A 16,361-nucleotide genomic window follows, 5' to 3' on the forward strand; every position below is an offset into this window, starting at 1 on the left:
TTGTATTTATTTCATTTTGGAAGATTGTATCTATGCTTAAACTGTCTAATGACTTTTTCTTTTAATGGGTCCATGTTCCACATTTTGATGTGATGTGGGGAAAGTAGAGATTCTTGGGGCAGTGCTTTTATGCAGGTGTCTGCCGAGAATACTCCAAGGGTATGAGCTATGTCTGATGGGTCTCATAGCCCCGTTGTATTTTTCTATTTAAATACTTTGGATTTTGTTTCAAAAACTATTTCCGCTGTTTGTAAATATGGTTGACTTTTCTCGTTGTGTTACGACTTAAATATTTATCCAAAAGTATTTTCTTCTTTAGTTCTTTGTTTTAAAAAAAAAAAAAAAAAACACTCACTTAGTGTAAAAAAAATCGGGGTGTTACATATCAATACAATGTTTCCTTCTAATTATCAGTTTGATATCATCTTTGGATGGGTTCCATGTACCATTTGATGTTATGTAAAAATGTTTTGGATTTATAATTGAAGAAACTTTTCCGCTGCGTAAATTATAATGACTCAATTATTTATCCAAAAAGCATTCCCTGATTTTATTCTCTATTTTATTTTAATTCCTTTTGAAAAAAAAATATACCCTCGCTTTGAAAAACGGGGTGTTACAGGACATTAACCAGAAATAGAAAGCATTATTTCATCACTTTTATTGACGATTGCTCTGATTACACTTTTGTATATCTAATGAAAAATAAAAGTGAAGCGCTTAACATGTTTAAGATCATCTTTGTAATTGAAATTGAAAATCAATTTAGTAAAAAGATAAAGAGGTTTCGTAGTGATAAAATAACTAAGAGTTCACATAAAACAGTAGTTAGAGAATCTGAACCTTTAGACTTAATATATTCTGATATATGTGAACTTGATGGGACATGTAAGACCCGTGATTTTAAAAGTACACTTTATGTATTTTTGGGGTATTTTGGATTTTGGCTCGGGGGCTTTTAAGCCAAAGTTAATAAATAATATTTTGGAGTTTTATAATCGAAAAGATATTTCGATGCCAATTAGAATTTCTCGTCGATAAATAAATTGAAATTAACTGCGGTGAATACTTTACGGTTAATTTTATGCGTTTCGGGTGAAACGGTAATTTAATAAATATCTAGATTTTGAGATATTTGTTAAGTTATATTTATTATATTTATATATGTTTGTTTGGAGGGAAAAAGAAAGGAAAACTAGAAGGAAGGAAAAGGAAAAGAAAATAGTATATAAAGGAAGGAAGGAAAAAGGAAGAAAGGAAAAACAAAGGAAAGAAAAAGAAAGGAAGGAAATTCTAAAATTTCCATCTCCTTCCTCTGAGCTTCACGTGAAAACCCAAAATTCCATCTTTCTCCATTTTTCGTTTTCGTTGCTTCCTTTTCTTCAAAGCTAGTGACCCAAGGTTGGGTGAGAGTTAGATCAAGGTTTTCGCAACTCCACTTTTCCTCTTTGATTCGAAAACGAAGAAAAACGGTTTTTGAGATTGAAGTCATTGTGTAAGATTTTGGGTAAATGAAACTTGTGTGTTTTGAGTAGTGGATTGTGTCGATTTGTGTTCGTTGTTTTTGACATGCTCTTAATTGATATTGATGAAATTTGATATGTGTATGGTTGGATTTGTGAATAAATGAATTGATATGTTTTGATGTGAGAATTTGTTGAGTTTGTGTTGTGTGAAATTTGAAAACCATTAAGTTAAATGAGTATTAAGAATGGGGAATCTCTTAATGTCTCGTTTACTTAATGTGCGTTTGTTTGTGAAAAATCGTTTAAGTTAACTGGGCGTTAAGAATGGGGAATCTCTTAATGTCTCGTTTACTTAATGTGCGTTTGTTTGTGAAAAATCGTTTAAGTTAACTGGGCGTTAAGAATGGGGAATCTCTTAATGTCTCGGTTACTTAATATTTTGTTTTAAAGAAAAATCGTTTAAGTTAACTGGGCGTTAAGAATGGGGAATCTCTTAATGTCTCGGTTACTTAATATTTTGTTTTGAAAACCGTTTAAGTTAACTGGACGTTAAGGAGGGGGAATCTCTTAATGTCTCGGTTACTTAATATTTTGTTTTGAAAACCGTTTAAGTTAACTGGACGTTAAGGAGGGGGAATCTCTTAATGTCTCGGTTACTTAATATTTTGTTTTAAAGAAAAATCGTTTAAGTTAACTGGGCGTTAAGAATGGGGAATCTCTTAATGTCTCGGTTACTTAATATTTTGTTTTAAAGAAAAATCGTTTAAGTTAACTGGGCGTTAAGAATGGGGAATCTCTTAATGTCTCGGTTACTTAACATTTTGTTTTGAAAACCGTTTAAGTTAACTGGGCGTTAAGAATGGGGAATCTCTTAATGTCTCGGTTACTTATTATTTTGTTTGGAAAATTGTTTAAGTTAACTGGGCGTTAAGAATGGGGAATCTCTTAATGTCTCGGTTACTTAATGTTCGTTTTTGAAAATCGTTTCAGTAAATGAGTATTAAGAATGGGGAATCTCTTAATGTCTCGGTTACTTAATGTTCGTTTTTGAAAATCGTTTCAGTAAATGAGTATTAAGAATGGGGAATCTCTTAATGACTTATTTACTGAATGTTTTGTCTTGAAAATCGTTAAGTTAAATGAGAATTAAGAATGGGGAATCTCTTAATGTCTCGCTTTTTTATGTGTGTTTCGGTAAATCGTGCTGACCCGGGATAGGTGGCACCTTGGTAAACAGTACGGGCCCGTGATAGGCAGTACGTTTACGATTTACGTTTGGTAAGTCGTGCTGACCCGGGATGGGTGGCACCTCGGTAAACAGTACGGACCCGTGATAGGTAGTACGTTTACGACTTACGTTCCTGAGGGAATTGTGTTTGGTAAGTTGTGCTGACCCGGGATAGGTGGCACCTCGGTAAACAGTACGGACCCGTGATAGGTAGTACGTTTACGACTTACGTTCCTGCGGGAATTGCGTTTGTCCGTGAGAGACTGCGCAGGGGTTTGTCCGTGAGAGACTACGCCCTGGTTTAAGTTAGATGAGAATTAAGAATGGGGAATCTCTTAATGTCTCGTTTACTCGTGTATGTTTTGGTAAGTTGTGCTGACCTGGGATAGGTGGCACCTCGGTAAACGGTACGGACCCGTGATAGGTAGTACGTTTACGACTTACGTTCCTGAGGGAATTGTGTTTGTCCATGAGAGACTACACCCTGTTGATTTGTGAACTGTTGGTTCATTTTGTTTGTGTAGTAATGTGTTATAAATGCTAAGTGTTATGTTTTGGAATTTGGTGATAACATGTTTGATTGCAATACCATTTCGAAATCCATGATGTCGTAGTAATTGTGTTATCAGTGTTAAGTGTTAAGAATTGGGATTATGCATGAATGTGATTGAGTTAGTTTATGAATTTTTGAAAGAATACACAGGTAAATCGATTTCCCAATCGATTGGATAGTAAACAGGGACTTGGCCAAATGGACAAAATCGATTAGCCAATCGATTTTGTAATCAGTTTTTCGAAAATCATTTACGAAATCGATTGCCCAATCGATTGGGCCTAAGTCAGGGGCTCAGCTATCCTGTCAATCGATTGCCCAATCGATTGAATCAAGCCAGAGTTCAAAATTTCACTAAAAACCTTCAGGAAATCGATTTGGAAATCGATTGGTATTAAGTCAGGGGCTCAGTACTCACTCAATCGATTTCCCAATCGATTGATTTCAGCCCAGGATTCTTTTTCGTCAAAATCCTTCACCCCAATCGATTGCCTAATCGATTGGCTCAGTGAAAATCCTCAGTTTTAGTTGTATGATTGTTTGCTCATGAAACTATCCATGTCTTGATTTGTTATGTTATAATTAGGGGATTGAGAACCTCATTTTACTTTCATTTTAACTGGCAAAGTATTGTATGAACTTTTCGCATATTGAAAATCCTGCTAAGGTGCATGCTTAGTTGTAAAGTTATTTTTAGCATTCAAAACTTAAATGTTATGTGTTAACTGTTATTTTCGGTTGGTGACCTTTACAATTATTGTGGAAATCTGGGCTTTGCCCTCAGATGAGAGTCAGGACGATCCTACCGGTTCTTACCCTACGGACGGAAATGGAGATGGGAACGCTTGACTGCAGCTACGTTAGGAGAACCTCACGGGGCGCGTGGAGATTAGTCAGGGTGTTTAGTTGTGTTGTAAAATGATCAGATTAGGTTGGCATAGAGGGATCAGATGTCTTTCTTTTGTGTTGCTCTTATTTTAAAATGGAAGACTGCACCTATACTAATGTTGTCAGCTTGACATGTTATTTTCGATGGGTTACATGTACCATTTGTTGTTGGGTAAATGGTTTGGATTTATAATTGGAGTAACTTTTCCGCTGCCTGTAAATTATAATGACTCAATTATTTATCCAAAGACATTTCTTTATTTATTTCTCTGCTTTATTTTAAATTCTTTTGAAAAAAAAAATATACCCTCGCTTTGAAAAACGGGGTGTTACAGGACATTAACCAGAAATAGAAAGCATTATTTCATCACTTTTATTGACGATTGCTCTGATTACACTTTTGTATATCTAATGAAAAATAAAAGTGAATCGCTTAACATGTTTAAGATCATCTTTGTAATTGAAATTGAAAATCAATTTAGTAAAAAGATAAAGAGGTTTCGTAGTGATAGAGGAACAAAGTATGATTCCAATTATTTAATGAGTTTTATAAAATCCAAGGAATTATACATGAAACTATTGCACCATATTCACCTGAAATGAATGGTAAAGCTGAAAGAAATAATAGAAGTCTTATTGAACTAGTTGTTGCTATTATGCTTAACTCTGGTGCTGATTGGTGGGGGGAAATTATTTTTATTGTTTGCTATGTTTTGAATAGAGTTCCTAAATCTAAAAACAAAACATCTCCTTATGAGATAATGAAGAAAAGACAACCTAACTTGTCTTATCTTCGAAGATGGGGTTGTCTGGTTTATGTCAGAATCTCCGATCTCAAACAAATTAAACTCGTTAATAGAGCCTATGAATGCGTATTCATTGGGTATCCAGTAAACAATAAAGTGTATATGTTATATGACCTAAATGCGAAAATGATCATAGAATCAAATGATGTTGACTTCTATGAAAATAAATTCCTTTTCAAATCGAGAAATAGTGGGGGCAGCGAACCTAGTCAAGTTATTTTGACAAGAAGCCCTGAAAGCAACAACCAAGACGAAATAGAAACTCGAAGAAGTAATAGAGTAAGAGTTGTTAGAGATTATGGACCCGAATATATGACCCATAATTTAGAAGAGGATCTTACAAATCTAAAAGAAGTTATGTCATCACTGGATGCAGATTTGTGGCAAGAAGCTATAAACGATGAAATGGATCCTCTAGAGTCTAACAAGATCTGGAATTTAGTAGACTTGCTTCCTGGTTGTAAATTGATAGGTTGTAAATGGATCTTGAAAAAGAAACTATAACCCGATGAAACTTTTGATAAATACAAGGCACGCTTTGTAGCCAAAGATTTTAGACAAAAAGAAAATATATATTTATTCGACACTTTTTCACCGTTCACTAGAATAACATCCATTAGGGGGTGCTTATATCGCTTGCAACTATTCATAACCTAGTTATACACCAGATAGATGTTAAAATAACTTTTTTAAATGGTTACCTGGAAGAATAAATTTATATGGAACAACTTGAAGGTTTTGTAATTCATGGACAAGAAGACAAAGGTCTATAAGTTAGATAAGTCTTTGTATGATCTTAAACAAGCTCCGAAGCAATGGCATAAATTTTTTGATAATTTGATTATATCGAATGAGTTTAAAGTAAATGAAAATGACAAATGTATTTATTACAAATCTGAAAATGGCATTTGCACTATCATATGTCTCTATGTAGACGACTTACTCATATTTGGTTCAAAAATTCACGCTATAAATAACGTGAAATCTTTGTAGAGTAACAAATTTGATATGAAAGACCTCGGAGAAGCAAATGTAATCCTTGGAATCAAGATTACTAGGTCAGAAAAGGGAATTTCTTTGGATCAATCTCACTATGTTGAAAATATCTTGAAGAAATATAACTACTTTGATTGTAAACCTGCTTGCACACCATATAATCCAAGTGTGAAATTTTTCAAGAACACTAGTGAAAGTGTTAAAAAAAATGAATATGCGAGCATCATTGGCAACCTCCGGTATGCCACTGATTGTACTAGACCCGATATTGCCTACGTCGTAGGATTGTTGTACATGTTTACTATTCATGAGATACCTTAAAAGGACCACGAGTCTCAAATTACATTATCAAAGATTTCATGTTGTCCTGGAAGGATACAATGATGTTGATTGGAACACCTTATCAGATGACTCCAAAGCAACCAATGGCTATATTTTCAGTATAGTCGGTGGTATTGTATCTTGGAAATCGAAGAAACAGACGATACTAGCTCAGTCCACTATGGAGTCTGAAATGATAGCATTAGCTATAGCTAGGAAAGAAGAAACTGATTGAGATGCTTGTTAGCAGATCCTTTGACGAAATGATTAGCTAAAGAGAAAGCCCTAAATACATCCAAAAAGATGGAACTATTGCCTATAAATCAATGAGTCACTTATGATGGTAACTCGATCTAAAAGACTGGATATCCCAAAAATTAGGTTCAATGAGTAATAACAAGTCATAGTGATAAGAGATGAACATGTTATATTATATATGAAAGAAGCATGATTCCTGAAGCGATAAAAGGATGATATAATAGAAACTCTTAATGAGATCTATACTCTATGTGAAGTGGAGTACCTAGCTACATGAGTACTCTTGATAGACTCACCTATGTGAATGTGGAAGTGGGGCCGTTTTCTATGGAATTTCGAGGCAGAATTCCTAGAATGTTCACTATACTGAGATACACGTGCATGACCATAAATGCACGAGCTTTTGAGAATACACCAAAATGAAAAAAGTTGTGTGTGGGTTTGATGTCAGAGATATAGTTCAAGACTACGAGTCGCTCTTGTTGAATCTGAATCTTACTTGCTATGCAAAGTTCATGTTAAGAGACACATTTGTTTATGTACAATCTTATAGAAGCGTTTGACACTATTTCAGAAACCTTCTTTTTAAATTCAAGTGGGAGATTGTTGGAAATGATGATGATATTAATGGAAGATTATTGGAAATAATGATGACATTAATGAGATATAGTGTTGTTGTGAATTGAAAAATAAGGAAGTCTCACATATGAGGGATATCACACACTAGTAGTGTATATAAGGTGGATGTATGAAACTTAAGGTGTGCCCCAAGGGGTACCCCAATTTTATAATGGAGGAAGAACACATGCAAAATTAACCACCACACATGCGCGCGCCGCTGCTGCCGCCTCTGGCCTGGGCCTTGGTTTTGGCTTTGGCTTTGGCTACATGGTGTATTATTTTTTAGCATATGAAAATTAATAAATTATTTTTTTATTTAATTAAATAAATACTTGCGTTTTTATCTCTAATTGATATGTTAATTACGTAATTGCCCTCCACTGAGTCAACATTCAACATCTGATCCAGTCAATTCCTTGTCCCCGATTTAGCGCTTCAATTTTGTTGGTCAAAACCCTAATCGCCGGTCTCACGCACCTGTTATAGCCCGATCAAAAACCTAAGTCAAAACAGAGCGCACATTTTATGGTCAAATAAAACGTGGCACACATTTTTGTGGTCATAGAAAACGTGGTGCACGTTTCTGTGGTCAAAACCTAAATATTAGAACATGCGTTTAGTGTATCAGACGTAATGGATCGCACTTTTCTCTCTGATGCAATTGCGGATTTCCTATATAAATAGAGGATTCTCCTTAGTTGAAAAAACACACGAAAAAAACACTATGTATCTGAGGCTTTCTCTCTTCTCCCCTTTTGTTACTCACTTCTTCTTTTGAGTTGTCTTAGTGCCATATTACGAGTGGTAGTTATTCGACTGCCATATTGAAGGTGTAATTCTAGAACAGTTTTCTACGGTGCAGTAGAACTCTGAAATAGTGATATGAGATGTTTTATCATTAGGACTTCGTGGTTGATAGTTTATCTGACACAATTTAGGCAGTGCCTCGAAACGTCTTAAAGAGAGAGCGACATAGTCCACGACTCAACCTAGTAATATTTTAAGTGGCATAAATTGTTTTTTCAAAGCTTTTTCGAAATTCAAAATTAACAATAATACAAGAAATGATTGAAGATTGCATTTACTCACAATAGTACATGAAAGAATTGAAGATTGTATTTACTCACAGTAGTACCAGAAAGGATTTACTCACAATAGTAGGATTGAAGATTCTTATTTTAGATGATGAAGGAAACGTGTGTGCGGATACCACAAATGTTGGTTACAATTAAATTTTCAATGACATAATTTGTCTTTAATATTTATAAATTAATATAACAATATATTTATCAACATCGTAGTTTTTATATGAAATTGTACAAAATTCAAACGAGGCACTCATAATAAAAGGGAGGGAGTTAACTAATTTTTTTCAATATTAAATTAAAAAAAAAACTTCCATATATTCATTCATATTAAATAATATAAACTCAACTTTTTATTAATACCAAATGAAAAAGAAAGTTTCTACATATTCATTAAATTAAATGATATACCAAATACAATAACTATAATATTTGAAAATTAATTACTCATTAAAAAAAGATGATTTTATTGTCATTATATTAAATGAAAAAGAAAACTTCCATTAATTAAATTCTATGATATACAAATATTGTATATAAGAGTTTAATAGGATATTTTGCTTCTATATCCTATTTTTATTTAAATTTTTATTATATTATACATTGAAATTTATATAACCCACCTAAAATATAATTTTTGTGTGTGCAATAGAAGGTCGCATCCTCAGGATGCGACTATCTATAATCTTGATTTTTTATTTTATTTTAAAAAATAAATAATAATTAAAAAACAAAATTACATTAATAGAAAAAAAAACAAAATACATTTAAAGAAAAAAATAATTAATGTAGTTGAGTAGTTGTGTCAAAACAAATAACGTGCTATATATTTTAACAACTGTCTCATATTTTTTCTATTAAATGTATTTTATTAATATAATTTGTTTTTTTTAATTATTTATTAATAATTTTATTTGTTAAATTAACAGTTAAATTATTCATTTGTTGAAAGAAAAAAAGATTATAGGTGATCGCATCCTAGTGATGCGACTTCTTAATACAGACAAAAATTATCTTTCAAGTGATCGCATATGAGAAATGCGATCTTTTGAAAGTAAAAAAAAATAAAAATAGAGAGATCATTAATTTTCTTTAATGAAAACACATTATTAGTAAAAAATTATTTTACAGCGACATCCAATAATAATACATCATTTTTTTAATATATTTTATCTATGATAGTAAATCATTCGCTATATTTTTTGGATTAAAACATCATTCTATTACATAATTCTAATTTATAACTGCATTTCAAAAATAATTATTACATTTAAATTTTGATTGGTTGATGGTGTAAAAGTAATTTATAGTAAATGTCTCCTTTTATCATACTCATAAATACAATTCGATAAAAAATATTATAAATAGAGTAATATTTTATTATTTATAATATAATAAAAATAAAAGAGAAAAATAATTATATAATATAAAGAAATTTTATACCATAAATTAATTAAAGGAACAATTAATATAACTATCCCCTTACACAATTGTTACTTCGACCGATTAATAATTATATAATATCTGACTCATTGCACAATTAATTGTCACTGCCAATGTTGATTCAAAAATAAAATAACATTTATTCGAGGAGAATTGAACTTAAACCTCCTATTTTCCTCCTACTAGTAGTTGGACCCGTTCATGACGCCTGTTTGTCAATGTAGGTCCTTTGACGGGAACGGACTGCAAGTCACACTCCTTTACTTACAGTAGGAAGAATTAGGAAGCCAACGACAAAATAAAACTAGCCAATTTTTCAAACCATACTGTGACTACAAAATTATTTTATATTAAAGGTTGGATATCATTTTTTCTCTAAAGTTAACTATTTTAAAAATAAAATAAATAATAAAATATTGATAGTTTATTTGAATACTTTGGATGATGGCATGTATTTCACACACACACCCCACTCACTACTCTTCTCTTCCACCCTCCTTCCATTCCTTTTCTCGTGTGTCTGTAAAAACTGAAGAAATAAACCCCAATTCTTTTTCTTCTCATTTTTTTATTTTATCTTTTCTTTCACAATCAATAACCAAAACCCGTGACTCTCTCTCTCACTCACTTTCGCACTCTTTTTCCTCGAACTTTCCTTTCTTCTTCTTCTTCTTCTTCTGCATATCCATTCGGTCTCTCTCAATTCGCTACTTCTTCTTCTTCTTCATTCTATTTCCGTATGTATATACAATACAATCCCTTCTTTTCATTATCCATGTTTCAATTTTTTTTACTTTTGTGCTCTGTAGTAGATAGATTGTTACTGCCATCAATACTTTAAAACGATGCCATTTTCTCTTATTCATTATATTTACTTCATTTCTTATACGTTCTTTCGTGTTGGATACCATTTTGGTTGTTTAATCGATGTGTTGGACAATCATTTCAACAAATTTGGATTTTCAAAGCGGACATAATATACTGGTTGTTTGTTTTTATATGGAATTGGAATCTTTCCCTTTTTGATTATTTGCTAATTCATGCAACTTAAGGGAACAACCATCATTTATAATTATACTATTTTGGTGGTTTGTGAATGGTATATTGTTTTTGGTAATCATCTTTTGGCTTTTATTTTCATGTACTGCATTGCCTTATATGATGATGATGATGTGTACATTCACGTGATGATGAGTGAGTAATTTGGGGATCAAATTATAGTTAAATTTGTTTTGGTTATTAGGAAATGATTGACCCCATTTGTTAAGTTTCAATTTGATTGTTTGGTTGAGCATTTGGTTGGTAAACACGATTTCAATTTGAATGGAATTGATTTTGTAAAATTTATTTGGTTACAAGTTGAGTTTGAAATCAAGTGATTTATGTTTGACTGTAATTAGTCTGAAAGCAAGTTTGATGTTAAATTTAGTGTAAATTAAAAACTCAATGCAAGATCTAATTTTTATCACTTCTAGTCAAAATTTTCAACTCACTTTGGATAGAGACCAAATCAACTTTGATGGTTTTCACCACAAAACCGATGACACACTTCATTGGTTTTTATTTTTGATATTTACATATGGATATGCTTGTGGTTTGTTTGACAAAAAGAGAATATATATTCTGATAGTCAATGTCTCTTTTTGTTTCAGGAGTAGGCAATGAGAATTTGAGGTGAATTTAGGACATTGTCAGTAAGATTCAAGGCTGATTCTTCATCTTCCTTTGTATTGTTTTTCAACTAGGCTGCAGTTATGGGTACTACTCAGCAAGAGAAGTTTGTTAGGTTAGTTTGATTATGCATGCCTTAATTTACATTTTGTGATTTTTGTTGTTGTTTGTGGCAATTTTAGAAGCATTTGTTGTTGACGTTGTTCATTTGTTTATCTTAAGTGTTAGAAAGAGCCACTCTTGCATAGTAAGTGCTATGGAATTTGTAAATTGTGAAAGCTTTTAACAATTTTGAGAAGTTTAGTTCCTTAGTCAAGACTTTTGATTAGACCATCTTGTGTGGAGGAATGTTAGAATCATCATGCATTAAGTTTCTGTTATTTGATTTTTATGTTATGTTCAGGTTTCGGGATTCTAATTTGGAGAAGGTTTCTGAGAGAAAATATCCTGCGTTTAAGACCACAGTCAGGGAGATTTAGAAGTACAATAAGTTCATTTTCTGAGAAGTTTCAAAGGGGATTTGAATCTAGTTCTGAGAGGATAAAGAGGTTCAGAACAACGTTCGACTCTTTTTCGCATAACAGTGCTCTTTCTAGAAACTTTGGTTCTCAAAGGAAAATCCTTGATCCACAGGGTCCATTCCTTCAAAAGTGGAACAAGATATTTGTTTTGTTATGTATTATTGCTGTATCTCTGGATCCTTTGTTCTTTTATGTCCCTGTGATTGATGGTGAGAAGAAATGCCTTACATTGGACAGAGGGATGGAGATTACAGCGACTTTTTTGAGAACTTTCTCCGATGCTTTTTATATAATCCACATGATTTTCCAGTTTCGTACTGGATTCATTGCTCCCTCTTCTCGAGTATTTGGAAGAGGTGTCTTGGTCGAAGATTCTTGGGAAATTGCTAAGAAGTATCTGTCATCATATTTCTTAGTTGACATTCTTGCGGTTCTTCCCCTCCCACAGGTATGCACATTCATCATCTGAAAGGGTTTATGAGGTTTAGATTCAAAATTTTACATTGTGACGCGTTCATTTGTAAGCTTATTGACATTCAATCTGATAAAATATTGCTAGGTGGTGATTCTTATTATCATCCCGAAGATGAGTGGCTTTAAATCACTAAATACAAAGAACTTGCTGAAATTTGTTGTTTTCTTTCAATATGTGCCTCGTGTGTTGCGAATAATCCCATTATATAAAGAAGTTACAAGGACCTCTGGCATTCTCACTGAAACAGCTTGGGCTGGAGCAGCATTTAATCTCTTTCTTTACATGCTTGCAAGTCATGTAAGTGCTTGCTACGTTCTTGCATAGTTTTTATGGAATTATTTTTGGCAATATTGCTTTCTATTATATGTTTTTGTTCGATCTATTTACCTTACTTTTCTGGGTTTAGATTCCTTCCAAAGCAGCCATTAATTATATACCTTTTTACCTTTGTGTTGGTGGTTTTATTTCATTTTGTCTGATCAATGGGTTAAAAGCTTTCGTTCATAGTTATAGATTCTTGCTCTTGTGGTTATTCTGGGCATGAGCCATCAACTATTTGCCTTTCCCATTATCTTCACACATACTTTAGTAATAGGGTATAACTATTAGATTTTTATTTCCAAGATTTTATGGCACTAAAGTGCTATGTTGCATATTTTTAAGGTTTTAATTGTTGGACCTGTATTTAATTCAATGAAGCTATAAGAGATGGATGAGCCAAAATATGTTTCTTTAAGTATTTTAGAAAGCATGATGATGCAGGAGCAGCAGGACAATAAAAAGAAAATAATTAATAACTGTATGTATTTAAGATATTTTATTCAATTTCTTAAGCTTCTTTTTATGGGCAGTATTTTAGGTCAGATTTTTGTTATTCAAGAGTTCTAGTGTTGTATTTGCAAGTTTCAAGGGTTCCTAGTTTTCTTGGGAATTGTTTCTTGCAAGTTGTGCTTAGGAAGTTGTATTCTAGTAATTGTAATCTTAATTCCCTGAGTAGCGACATTATCTGATAGGTCTTGTACTATAAAAATGGTTCAAACTCAGGTTTCCTGATTGTGTTTGTAGTGTAGGAATAAATTCTCATCACTTTCCTCTGTGTGCCGATTAGACAATTTTTGTGCATTTTGTTTACGGTCACTTATGAAGCATATGGAGTTGTGCCTGTGTTGGATACGTCGTTGGTCATTTTGTACTTGTTCAGTCTTGAAGTGTTGTTGTGGACTGTGTTTGTGTTCATGCTTCTTAGGTCACTAAGTACTACATTTTAGTTTCAAACTCTGAGCTCTGTATCACTTTATTTTATTGCCAAATTTGCATCTTTAAATCTGGCTCATCAGCGTTGCAATTTTTTTCCTTCACAAATTACAATTTTGTTGGATGTTTGAATTTTGAAATGGTGTCATCTTCATATCTTTCTGATTGCTAAGTTATTTGTTTCTTTTAGGTCCTTGGTGCCTTCTGGTACTTGTTCTCTATAGAACGAGAAACCACGTGCTGGCAAGAAGCATGTCGAAGTAATATTATGTGTAACAAGGCAGATATGTATTGTAATGATCACCGGGACGGGTTTAAGTCAATTTCTTCATTCTTGAATACTTCTTGCCCAATACAGGAGGAAGATAAAAAGCTATTTGATTTTGGAATTTTTCTCGATGCCCTTCAATCTGGCGTTGTGGAGTCGAGAGATTTTCCACAAAAACTCTTTTACTGTTTTTGGTGGGGCCTAAAAAATTTGAGGTGTGCTTCATTTATTCTTTTTCAGTATACTATATGAACTTGTAGTCTAAGGAAAATCATATTACATGGCAACCTAATTGTATTAAGAGTCATTATCTAATATTCATCCTCTTTTATGGGATTTGGATGCCTTTATTGCAGTTCTCTCGGTCAGAACCTGGCAACAAGCACCGATTTTTGGGAAATCTGTTTTGCTGTTTCCATTTCGATAGCTGGTTTGGTTTTATTTTCATTCCTCATTGGAAATATGCAGGTATGTACCAAATATCTCCAAAATTTCTTTTAATCATGCAATGAAACTGTGATGTACTATTTATTGATCTTCAATTCAATTTTATTAACTTGTTTGCTGGTGTCCCTTTTACCTTTTATGATGTCCCAAATTTTATTTTGTAATTCTCCCTTTTTGGCTATTTTTTTTTGCGGGAAAGTCTTTAATTGTATTAAGATTCTCTTGTTGAGAATCTTTGTTGGAAAGTCAAACTATTTTTTCTTATTCACCATTTGAAAATACCCATAACTTTTAGGGCTTGTTTGATTATTTGGGTTTTAAAAGTTGTTTCATAAAATAATTTTGAAAAGCTATTTTGAAAAACAAGTATTATCTGTTTTGTCCATGCATACATGCAAATCACAGTTGAGATATTGTGCATCGTATTCTACAATTTAACATTGTATTTTGGAAGTAAGCATTATTAGTCAATTAGTTATAATGCTGTGTTTCTTTGTGCATTATGATCAATATTTTATCGCATTATTTTAGAGATATAGATTCAAGTGATTATTGTTGTGTTATATAACTAAACTTTATTTTTCTTCGTATGTTGTTTTTAAGCTTTGATTTGCCATGCAAAACCCCTAGGCTGTTATTTTATTAAGTTGTTTTCTTCTAGGTTTTAACCGATTATACTTGATTTGTTTTGAAACAGACATATTTACAATCAACAACGACAAGATTGGAGGAGATGAGAGTAAAAAGGAGGGATGCAGAACAGTGGATGTCTCATCGATTGCTTCCCGACAGTCTGAGAGAGCGAATCAGGCGATATGATCAGTACAAATGGCAAGAAACCAGAGGTGTAGATGAAGACAGTTTGATTCATGATCTTCCCAAAGATTTAAGAAGGGACATTAAGCGTCACCTTTGCTTGGATTTGCTAATGAGAGTAAGTTTCTCCAATTTTTTTAATCATCAGTTTACCGGACAAATCTTATGGCTTTTAATGACAACCCTTGAAATGAAAACAAAATATCATTGCTATTGGAAGATCAAAGACTATATAGTTGGCTTTTTATTTTAACATTTTTAATAATAACCAAATGTTTTTCTCTCTGTATATGAACTTTAGGTGCCAATGTTTGAGAAAATGGATGAACAACTCTTGGATGCAATGTGTGACCGTCTCAAGCCAGTACTTTACACAGAACAAAGCTACGTCGTCCGGGAAGGAGATCCTGTTGATGAGATGCTTTTCATAATGCGAGGCAAGCTATTGACCATGACAACTAATGGTGGAAGAACCGGCTTCTTCAACTCTGAGTACTTAAAAGCCGGCGACTTTTGTGGAGAGGAGCTTCTCACATGGGCCTTAGATCCTCATTCCTCATCCAACCTTCCCATCTCCACTAGGACGGTCCAAACCATTGTAGAAGTTGAAGCCTTTGCGCTAAAAGCTGACGATCTGAAGTTTGTGGCCTCTCAGTTCCGGCGCCTACACAGCAAGCAGCTGCGCCACACTTTCAGATTCTACTCGCAACAATGGCGAACATGGGCAGCATGTTTCATACAAGCTGCATGGAGACGCTACAGCAAGAAGAAGCTTGAAGAGTCTCTTGTCGAAGAGGAGAACCGACTAAAAGATGCATTGGCAAAGGCTGGTGGTAGCTCAACAAGTTTAGGTGCCACAATATATGCTTCAAGGTTTGCAGCCAATGCACTCAGATTATTGCGGCGTAGTGGCACTGCAAGGAAGATAAGGGTGGCGGAGAGATCAATACCCCCTATGCTACTTCAGAAGCCTGCGGAGCCTGATTTTACTGTTGAAGATCAATAGTAAATTGATAATCTTGTTGGATATGCCTGATTTATAATTTAGGAAAGTTGAACATGCAATGATATTTTGGTAGAATATGATGTCCATATTATTTTGAGTTAAGCTTTTATGTAAATATTAAAATATACATATGTTATTGTTATTAAATGGTTTTCAGGTTAAACTGTGCTTTCTGTTCATTTTTTCTTGAATGCTTGGAGTTATTGTTAGCCTGGACATCTTCAAAAGTGGTGCTTGC

At 33.2% G+C, this 16,361-nt stretch overlaps 1 protein-coding gene and 1 long non-coding RNA gene across 2 annotated transcripts; both read left to right on the forward strand.

Annotated features, from left to right (window-relative positions):
* Positions 1-10,113: 10,113 nt before the first annotated feature.
* LOC140920151 (uncharacterized) lies at positions 10,114-11,877 on the forward strand. The gene is made up of 3 exons (XR_012162754.1): positions 10,114-10,402; positions 11,318-11,451; positions 11,740-11,877. It is a non-coding gene; the product is annotated as an uncharacterized lncRNA (long non-coding RNA).
* Positions 11,878-11,954: 77 nt separating this feature from the next.
* On the forward strand, positions 11,955-16,286 carry LOC101506091 (cyclic nucleotide-gated ion channel 1-like). The gene is made up of 6 exons (XM_004498346.4): positions 11,955-12,305; positions 12,417-12,629; positions 13,777-14,069; positions 14,211-14,322; positions 14,999-15,235; positions 15,419-16,286. The coding sequence occupies exons 1-6, from the start codon at positions 12,099-12,101 to the stop codon at positions 16,121-16,123; spliced, it is 1,767 nt and encodes a 588-aa protein (XP_004498403.1). The 5' UTR covers positions 11,955-12,098; the 3' UTR covers positions 16,124-16,286.
* The last annotated feature ends 75 nt before the right edge of the window (positions 16,287-16,361 follow it).

The sequence above is a fragment of the Cicer arietinum genome, chromosome 4 (genome assembly GCF_000331145.2).
Source record: "Cicer arietinum cultivar CDC Frontier isolate Library 1 chromosome 4, Cicar.CDCFrontier_v2.0, whole genome shotgun sequence".
Taxonomy (NCBI): Eukaryota; Viridiplantae; Streptophyta; class Magnoliopsida; order Fabales; family Fabaceae; genus Cicer; species Cicer arietinum.

Coding starts and splice junctions, on each gene's coding strand:
- LOC101506091 (XM_004498346.4), top strand. CDS start 12,099: ATGGAGATTACAGCGACTTTTTTGAGAACTTTCTCCGATGCTTTTTAT. Junction 12,630..13,776: donor TTTACATGCTTGCAAGTCAT/GTAAGTGCTTGC, acceptor TGTTTCTTTTAG/GTCCTTGGTGCCTTCTGGTA. Junction 15,236..15,418: donor GCTTGGATTTGCTAATGAGA/GTAAGTTTCTCC, acceptor TATGAACTTTAG/GTGCCAATGTTTGAGAAAAT.